At 36.7% G+C, this 10,267-nt stretch overlaps 1 protein-coding gene across 2 annotated transcripts in view; it reads right to left on the bottom strand.

Moving 5' to 3' along the window:
- Window positions 1–1,775: 1,775 nt before the first annotated feature.
- The window catches only part of CYTH3 (cytohesin 3), a 53,175-nt gene continuing 44,683 nt past the window's right edge, over window positions 1,776–10,267 (bottom strand). Inside the window, exons 10-13 of one of the 2 annotated variants that reach the window (XM_069810144.1) lie at window positions 6,410–6,488; window positions 6,257–6,328; window positions 5,970–6,124; window positions 1,776–5,335 (exon numbers count right to left, since the gene is read on the bottom strand). In XM_069810144.1, the coding sequence (XP_069666245.1) occupies window positions 5,263–5,335; window positions 5,970–6,124; window positions 6,257–6,328; window positions 6,410–6,488 (379 nt within the window). In that variant the 3' untranslated portion in view covers window positions 1,776–5,262. The remainder of the gene's footprint in view (window positions 5,336–5,969; window positions 6,125–6,256; window positions 6,329–6,409; window positions 6,489–10,267) is intronic. The other variant, XM_009919813.2, reaches the window with a different exon arrangement.

Below are 10,267 nucleotides of genomic sequence, written 5' to 3'. Positions count from 1 at the left end.
TTATTACAGACTCAGGTTGACTTTATGTTATTCATGTAATGTTACTCCAAGTTAGACATCTGGTGCAAGAGCGACCAGGAATTATAAAAATTGCAACTGACAGTCTGTATATTTAATTTAAAGACTTATTTAAAATTTCACAAGCTCTCAAATAACTAGAATTTTGCAAGAGCTTCATCTTTTTTTCTGTGATGTCTGACACTAGAAACTAATTTACTTCACATTTGAGTTATATTCAAGATCTGAAGAAAATCTTCTGGTTTTCAACATTGTGAAACAACAAATATGCAGTTCTGAATGTATCTCTCAAGACTATTTGTATACTCTTCCATATGTTTTTATTACATTTTCTTAATATACTGTCACTTGTCTTAAGTCTCAGTTGTCTGTTTTGTCTCTCTAAAGTGTCTAGTTACAGACAAATTCATACTGTGATTTTTATTTTTATTATTAAATGCTATCAAACTGTGATGCACTTATTATTCACTGGTCCTGCATCAGGAGATGAGTGGGGAACCTGTATTAAATACAGTTCATCTGAATAATCTGTCTGGTTTATACAAGCTGTGTTGTTCAGAGATGTCTAAAGTTTGATCTTTGTTTTTTTAAAGATAAAAAGCACTTGCCCCACTGTAAATATATAGCATGTAAAATTTATATAGTATATAAATACAGCAAAGTTAAAATGGATTTTTACTTGAGTTTTACTTGAGTTATTTAACATGCAATATGTCATGTGAATTGACAGCTTTCAGAGTGTGTTTGATACTCAAGAAATCAGATCTTCCTTTCAGTGGTAGGTGAGAAGATGCTGTCGCTGTGACCCAGAGAAGATAAGTAACTTGGAACTTCAGCTGCCTAGACAAGAATGCAGAAGGTTTTCTCCTTTGAAGTTAAAAGCTTCCAAAACCAGGCAACAGGGTGGAAGCTCAGCAGTAGCTTTTTACTGTGTGTGACACTAAAAAAAAAAAAAAAAAAAAAAAAGGAGCAAGGTTAATGTTTTAATATTTTGGTACATGGAGAACACCATAAAGCCAAACCATAAGTGTACCCTGCATAATGTTCCTATGGCAACAGTTATGTGAAGTTACATAAAGTAACATGACAAAGAAACCACATACTTTTCCTGTATCTGGCTTTTTTTTCCTCTTTTGTCCTTTGGCTCCAAGATTTGGTGTCTTGTCTTTTGTCTGATGAATAACTCCGGCATAAATGTATAAAAGGAGTTTAAATGTTGACTGCTGTACCTTGATTAAGAGCTCCTGAAGCAACAACTGCCTGAACTAGCTAATATGCAGTAAACAGGGGGAGGGCAGTTCGTGACAGCTTCAGGTTAGAGCTATGGAGAAGCAGACTGCACAACTGCAGCAGCATTAGCTCTTTCTAATTGGGGGAGGTCTAATTAAGCTACCTGAGCCGAGATCCAATTTCCACTCCCCCCACTTACTTACATTTGACTGAAACTCACAGAAGGGAACTGACAAAATACCTCCTTAATTTAGGGTGGCTCTCAAGGGAAACCGCCTTTTAATGGAGTAATACGCATAGTTGTAGCATACTTTACGAAACAATCTATTTTGCAGTTGAAGGTTTTTCTCTCTGAAAATTTACACCTGATAATTTAAATTACTATGCCTAAAGGTAGGAAAAAGAGGCCTTTTACTTACAAGAGCGGTTGTAACACATACTGTAAAATTGAACCTTAATCTCTTAAAAAAAAGAAAAATCAGCAATTGCTTCCCATATATCTTGGTAAATGAGGAGCTATACAACAGTATAGTTTCACACTTTATTTTTGAGAAAATCTCCAGATTTAAGCAACAGGTCTTAATGATAACTGAAAACATTAATATTGCAGTGGATTTACATAGAACATCACATTTTTAACAATGATTGATACAGAGTATTTGTCATGCAAATCACTTGTGTACATCAAGTAATACTTATATCAATACATATCTGTACAGTATTTACATTTTATATTTAAACTCTAGCTAGAAACATTTTCCAAGAAAATATAGAAATGAAACTGGTAAGCCACAAGTCTTAATTTGTAGCATTTGGTCTACAACAGACCTAGCTTTTCCAGCAAGCATATCTACATAGATATGTAATAAATTTTAAAAATATGCATTGTTTTTATATATGAAGCATTATAAATGCTGCTCAGTTTACAAAGGTTCAGTTTTGTACCAGTTTAAAACAGTTCAAAATGTTAAGTGTCGTAGAGCTTATTTTGTCAGAATATTGTAAAATTTAAGTCAGTCCAGCTGAGCTTAAGTATTATATACAGTTCTCTCCCTAGATTGCACTGGCAACGTGGCTGATGTTAGTGGCCAAATAGTTTAGACACTGAGCGAAGCCATGCACGTGGCAGAAGCAGTATTGGCTCTTGCTGGCCCCTGTAGTTGTAAAGGGCAATGTTAAAGAGCTGAAGAATCACGCAAGTTTCAGTGCAACAGGAAGGGAGACGTCTGTTGTCCCCAGGGGACTTTTCCTCAGCATGGCCAAACCATAACAGATACTGCTTTAGGCCACCGAGCAGCTAGTCTTAGTAGCTACCCCTGGACTTGAAGCCCAATAAGAAGGGAAAGGTCGAGAGATTTTTCTTCACCCTCATGGATAGTACCTGATTTGGCCAAAATTTTCACAAGCCACTTTGTTTTACTGGCCTCGTGGCCAGTGGAAATTTTGGGCCAGTTTCACTCCCTGTTAATACTGTTACAAAGAACATTTGAAATCAAATATTATCACACACAAGAATGCTATTCCATTTGCTTTGGTAAATTAAATAGATATATTGAGCACCACAAATAGCTGTTTAAGATGTCGCATTTTAATGCTAAGAAATAATATATTTCCTGCTATAATATCCTCAGTTACATGTTACTCTAAATAGTTATTTCTGCTGGATATAAGAACCTCAAACTAAATACAGCAAATGAACTCTCAAGGCATTTCCTTCATGCTTATAGGCAGACATCCTCACCTGGTTAAATAAATAGATTTTCTTGAAGGTGATATTTCAGAAGATAAGAATTGATACAAAAGTGCTTCATGGCCTATTAATGCTTTTGTAATCTCACATTTCTCCAGAAATACTTTCTTTGCTGCTTTTCACCTTTATGCTCATTAGTACCACTGATTCTGGCTTATCACTATTGGCATTACAAATCTACTTGTCCAAAGCTAAAACTGATGTATGTATGCATTGCTTGAAAACAAAACTTGATGTTGCGGAACAGAAGACTCAAAACAAGTGATGTTAGCAGCTCTATAATCACGCTGCTTTGCAAACATAGGACATACAACTTAATTAGTTTCTGTAAAGAGTTTAAGTGTGTTCCATTAAGCAAAGATGTCTCCACACTGATACTTATTCAAGGATTCTACCTCCTTTGGTTGAGTTTTACTCCCTTGAAAGTACTTGGATTTGAACATTCATCCAAGCAGACTGCAATTCCAAACACTCTGGGGAAAATTTAAGGTGTAAAAAAGTTTACTTTGTTCTTTTCCTCTCAGCCTTTCATGCAAACATGCAATAAAGCAAAACATTCACAGGCTGACACCCCATGCAAAACTAGGCAAATTAGTAAGACGGAACACTGAAACAGACTCTCCCTTACAGTTGAAAGGAGGTTTGAAACAGATCAACTTAGTAAGTCTGTGGTTTTGCAAGGGCAGCACATTTCCCTATAACGTATCCAGAGATACTTCTGTAACTCCAACAAGCAAAACTACCTTGACAAAGTACTGGGTCTCAAAGCATTCATTGGCACAGTAGGCACGGCTCAGGTTCAACAAGTTTGTGAAAAGCTGAGTACTAACAGAAGCAATAGGGTCCAAAAAAACACTTTTTGCCCCCATTCTGGAATTAGGGGCTTTACCTTAAGAATGGTAGGTGTGCTATCAATAGAAAAGCATTGTAGTAAGATCCACTGTAGCAGTTTACACATTACTGAAAGACTATCTGTAGGACCACAGAAAGTTCTTCCACAAATTACGGGGGGGGGGGGGGGGGGCAGAAAAGAAAAAAGAGACATGCTTGTGGGGGAGTTTAGTTGCACTAGGTAATCAATGTGTAAGATCTTAATTTTTAAGCAAAAATAAGCATGTCTATTCATTTTTTCCATTTCAACTGCTGAAGCACAGATCTGAAAAATCGCCTTTAAGAATGTAATAAAAATACTGAACTTTTCTGTATGTCCAAAGTTTGTTATCAAGCAAAGGAATGATTCCTGCTTGCTTAACCATCTAGGGCTGTATCTTAGAGAAAGATTTCACCTTCCTGGTTTTTCCCTTTAAACACATTAAATGCATGCGAAATTATTTGGGGGTGTTTTCACATGCAAAGCCTAAACTCATGCAAGCCCTGTCATCTTACTCCTTTAGTAGTAACTTAGGGTTAATTAAACTACAACATATCTAAAACATAAGAAGGATTTTACTATATAAAAAGCAGATTAAACCAGTCATTAAATCCTACTGCTTATTGAGAGTGTATGAGCAGACAGGAATGAGTTTTAGCCTACTGGCAAATAATCAAACCACATCTGTAATTAGCGTCATGTCTACAGACTCAAACCTTTGCTGTTGGGACCTGCATATATTTCAGTGCATATCAACCAAATCCTTTGGCACAACTAGTTAACTACATAGCTGCCAGCCTACCACTGAGTTGCATTTCTGAAGAAGAAGAAAAGCTATTTCCATAAAGGTAGGAGAGCAAATCCTAAATGAAAGCTGCACTCAGCTGTTCATTTACTGTGAAACACAAGACTTGAAAACTGATACTGAGATTGTGGTTTTCTGCTTACAGAAAAACTAAGTGCTAGGTCATGCTGTACTCCACTTTTGGTGCTGCATTTTAGTGAGAGATCAAAGTCTTATAATCACTCCTCCTTTCATGGGAAATGTGCTCAAATAACAGGTAAAGGACATTTTACTATTAGCCTCGACTTCCTTCCCTCCCAACCCAAGTAAACTGGAGTCATAACTAATATAAGTGAAAACAAGGCTTCCATGTTTTCAGTTGAATTAAGTTCCAATATAATCACCCTCTGGGATTTGAAGCTTACTTCAAATTATATGCCAAAAACTATTTACCCTGAAAGGTCTTGCCAAGTTTTTATGCCATAGTAAAGTGTATATATATAAAAGCTACAGTTATTGTCTTCATTTACTTTGTCCAATTTTTACATTATCACTCAACTGTATGCTCATTTATAGGTTGATGCAGGTATACAAGTTGCTGATCATGTTCTATTTCTTATTTGCAATTCTTCGTTTCCTTGTTGCCAGCATATCATAAAAGGGATCCCTGCTGATACTTGCTCTAGAAGAGGAAAAAGGAATCATCAGTTTGGTTATCAAATATCTGTTTTTGAAAACTAAAACTATTTTGTTCTATCTTCCCAGTGGATGAATCCATGCTCTTAAGATAATGGATGGCTGACTTCCAAGCATCACAAATATTTCTTTAGAAAAAGAAGTTATTCAGTTGTGATCTGTTAAGACTTCATACCTTCATCTTGACCATTATTTATTTCTTTAAGTGTGGGTCTGTTTTATAAAATTCCAAGATAAAGTCAAGCTGTGAAAGTTTAAAACGGCACTGTGAACATGCTTAAGATACATGTCACTAAAGCTAATTATTAGGTGAAGTAAGAATCTAATAAAATTAGGGTTAAAGGCAATTCACACAAGGCTTTACATTTTCTTAAAAAAAAAAAATTTTTTTTTAATCCACATTTTCCTCGTTTGTGTTAGTAGCACTATTTCCTTAGGACCAGAGAGTAACAGGAGACTTGCATCTTGATCCATCAACCCCACGTAGTTTGTCATTAATCTTAGAGGACATTGCCGCATCAGAATTCTTTAAACAAGTTAGAATACAAATTCTCTTAGTATCTTACTCCGAAAAGAGCTTACACTTCATTTCTGAAAGACATTTAAGACTTTAAACTCACTTGATAGATTTAATCCACTCTTCCTTTTCTTCTGGGGTGGGAGCAGATATTCTGTACACTACATGGTTGCCTTCCACCACTCTACCATCAGCTTCAGTTTTACATGCTTTAATTACTTGACCTTTATGACTGGGGTTATAGAGCTCAAAGCAGTTCTAGAGGGTAGAAATGAAGAAATAAATTTAAAAGACAAAACAAAACTGACAAACATCGTCATTGAACACTACGTTTAAGTTCTATATGGTTTACTTATCTTCATTAAAAAAGATATTGTGAAAATATCTTACTGGTTTTCTAGGGTCTTCAACTTCTCTTATGCTAAGATTTTCTAACGGAATAATTCCTCTAGGTTCTTTGTCCTAAAAAATTAGGAAAATACCACATTATTAGCCACTTAAACACCTTGATTACAAATGAAGTTCACTGTAATATATACTCACTGTTGTGTATTCAAAGTAATACAGGCAATTATCAGTCAGAATAAACCATCTCCGTTTCCACGTTTTTACTCTTCCCCCTACAATCAAAAGGTATGGCTGAATTAAACGTGTGTTGCTGTCAAGGCTTCAACAATGGATAAGAAAGTAATTTAGGTTTGTTTGTTTTTTCAAAATATGGCTTAATTACTGAACTATAAATGGATGAGGCACAGGTGAGCTGAGGTTAAAGGAACATGTTACTGTAAGTCTCATAAAAAGATCAATAAGATCAAACCCCCGAGACAGCATTAACTATGGTGTCGTTAACCAGCCACAAAAACCGTATGCTCTAAAGCTGCGAACGTCTCCTCTCTTACAGAGAATGAATGCAATACTTTAGCAGTCAGACCTGCTCCCTCTGTCCATGCCACCATAATTGTTTACTGCATCAAAAATATTAATACTACACAGCCCTCAGAAATGCAGTCAGTGCTGCTACAGCAAAGGAAGGCCAATCACCAGCAAAACCAGTGACTAGGTTCCAGCAACAGGACCAACCCTCTCCACAGCCTGTCTTGTGCAAAGAAAGGGTCCCATCGATAAAATTAAGGGCATTTTATCACCTTCCTTTCACTCCACTCGTGACCATACATATGATTAAGAACCTACCTCTACTTTCAGATTTAACATCAAGTGCGTGAGATGCTTATAAACATTATTAGCAGAACAAATATGATTTGTCATCAATAAGGAGCAAATCCTATGCCAAAATGTACCATTTTTAGTCCCTTTTCATCATTTAGTATTTTAAAAACATATTAACATATCATTGAGTACACCTGACAGAAATAGCTACTGCTCCAAAAATGCCAATTTTTCCTGCTTTAACGGTTTAAACAACAGCAACCACCAAGCTCCTATTTCTTACACCTGCTAACGTCACGCCGTAAAGAACAGTTCCTTTTAGAAACACACATTATTGTCTTGGGCCTTTCAGCTGGTTTTCTGCCATCAGCTACTTCAGAAGATGTCTAGCATTCCACAATTACATTATTTTTAAAACTCCTTTCCAGGAAAGACAACTGTAGATAAAGCCCTCATGTGTTATTAATATACAGCCTTAGTTCCACCATAGTTATCTGACTTCAGGATTATGTCACCACCTGTGCATCATTCATTCACAGCAGTGATTTAATCTCATGAACCCAACATTTCAAAATAGTTGATCTTGCTATTGAACACCCATGCATAAAAGAGCACCATTAATACACACAAGATGCCCAATTTAATCCAAGTCATATAACTAAATCTAAGACAGGAGCATAATTTTTTCATCTTTTTGTTCTACTTGAGATAGCTGGGGTTTTGTTTAAGAAAGAAATCCAAATCATATTAAATTAAACAACAATTCTAGGAATATAATGAGTTTCTTGATACCAGCCTACTACCTGTTTGCGTCGCAGACCTAGTACATTGCATGTCGTGTCTTCCTTTTGCTTGGTTTCATGACCCACGCAACAACCCAGTGCTAACACACCACGAAGTTCAATGTACTCAAACTTTATGTTTCCACTACACACACATTATCTTAAGAAAAATTTAATCTGCAAGCAGGTGCGGTGAAATAAGAGAAGGCAAAATAGTGCAAGATGCAGAAGCCGTGACAGAATGAATGGTTGAGTGAACTGGAGACAGTGAGGGAAGAAGTGGTGGCATTTTAGTACAACCACTGTGACAGATCCTTAAATAAAGCATTGTAGAAACATTCAAACTGGCACGTAAGTCACTAGAAAAATTCCCATCATCTTGACTGAGAGCTTGTTCAAGTATCAGGAAGTATTTGGGCTAGGAATGGAATACTGACAAACTATACCTTGACTCATTTCCAGATCAATGAATAAGCAGCAGCACAGTCAAGATGACTGCCAGGGCAGTCCTTGCTATTGCCATAACAGGACATTTTTTTTCATATAACCCGAAGTTCATTGCTGTGACTTTAAGTTCTGCTCTCTAAGGTTAACAGGTTAACATCATTTAACATTTTTACAGCACAAAATCGTCACCATGTTTTTCAGGCTAACAGGTAACAACAGCTAGCATCTAATGTCATTCCTTGACCAGTTCTAGCAGAAAAACAATTCATCAGGAGAGAGGATGAAAAAAAACAGGCAAATAGGTTACTATCACAGAGGCAACTTAAACTGAACAAAGGTGTTTCTCATAAACTATGATATCATGTCAAAACATAATAAAAAAAATAATCGGGTAATAACCATGTATTAAAAGAAGGCCTGCTTATAATTTAAGGCAGAAACACCAGACTTAAAAACACACACCTCCTAAAACAATACGATGTGCCAAGTAGTAGATGACAGTCAAGTGTGCTGAAATTTTTTAGCAGATGACAGTCAAGTGTGCTGAAATTTCTCCTGACAACATCCCCTCTCTTTGGAAAAAGCCAGATTTCTCAAACCTGAAACCTTTTGTAATCACGCTGCAGTTTTGATGAAGCTTTTGTCATGAAACATTTCCCAGCTCCAGGATAGTACTGGTGTTGAAGCCAGAAAGAATATTAAACATTTCCAACAACATGCCTCTTGCTGCTCCCTTCTCCCTAGAACAGCCAGTAGTTTACCAGGTTACAGCACTCACATGAGTCGTGGAAAGAGATCCTAAGTCCCTGCTCCAGCGAGCTATGAGTTGCTCTTCCAGAAAAAAAGCAGCAAGGCAGGATTTTTTTTGTGGGATAAGGAACTATTCTCACCTATAAGTCTCTGTCTCCCCACCCCATTACTTAGTTGCAGCTGTTAAACAGCACAGAAACTCTAATAAAGCTTGAAATGCAATCTAATCTGTACTCATCAAGTTTGCAGGGGTCACCATATAACATGCATTTAATATGCCTTTACAATGGGCTGAAACCAAAGCAGCTGGTTGATAAGGCTTTGCAGCCTGTAAACACTGCATGCAAGATTAATGGGTAAGAACTCATGATAACAGAACATTCTTTTCCTTGGCCGAGATTGCTGTAGGCTCACAAAACAACAACAAAGGCTTTAGTACCATACTTCATATCTTATTCCAGCTCCTAGCCTTTTAAAGATTAGCGCTCGAAGGAATTAAGTTAGCAGAAGAGGATCAAGAAAATCAGAGTATGAATCCATAAACATTTACAGAAATGGAGAGATATGTCACGTACTTCTGAAAGACCTAGCTGATGAACTAAAATGCAAAGACATCTCAACAAAATAAAGCAGCATGGTATCTTGTAGGTGAAAATCTAAAGAAGCTACAAGGAAAGGCCACAACAAGGCAAAATGTACAGAAAGAGGAATAAAAACCCTCTTCACCTATGTAACCCAACATAGGATTATTTTTTCAACTCTGGGCAAAGTACAAACTAGAGAACAAGGTAAAAGAAACCACCTATACTCAAGGGAAAAACAGCTGGCAGTGACTTAGGATACACCAATTTCAAAATTAAAAAAGGCCTTAAGACTAAAGGCAGCAACATATCTCAAGTTAGAAAATTCTACCCAAATCTTCAGCACATTTATATAAAGTTTTAGAGGGGAAAGAGAGATGCACAGGTCAAGAATTTTTTTTTTTTTTTCCTTCTCAGTTCATTTAGATACCACTAGGCAGAACAGACTCAGGAACTGTACAGTTACACAGATGACTGAATCAAAGTTCAGGTTTCTTTGAAAAAGAAGCTTCCCTTGACCGCAACATTAACTGCCTCAACCTAGAAGAGCATCAGTTACCACAAGAGCCAAGCAGGTACCGGAAGGTGCCAGTTTCCTGATCAACCACCACTATTCTGTCACCCCAGATTAGAGAAGAGAAACAACATCCTCTCAAGGACAGATGCGCTGGAAT

The sequence above is a fragment of the Haliaeetus albicilla genome, chromosome 22 (assembly GCF_947461875.1).
Source record: "Haliaeetus albicilla chromosome 22, bHalAlb1.1, whole genome shotgun sequence".
Taxonomy (NCBI): Eukaryota; Metazoa; Chordata; class Aves; order Accipitriformes; family Accipitridae; genus Haliaeetus; species Haliaeetus albicilla.
This window is presented reverse-complemented; position numbering and strand designations above follow the sequence as displayed.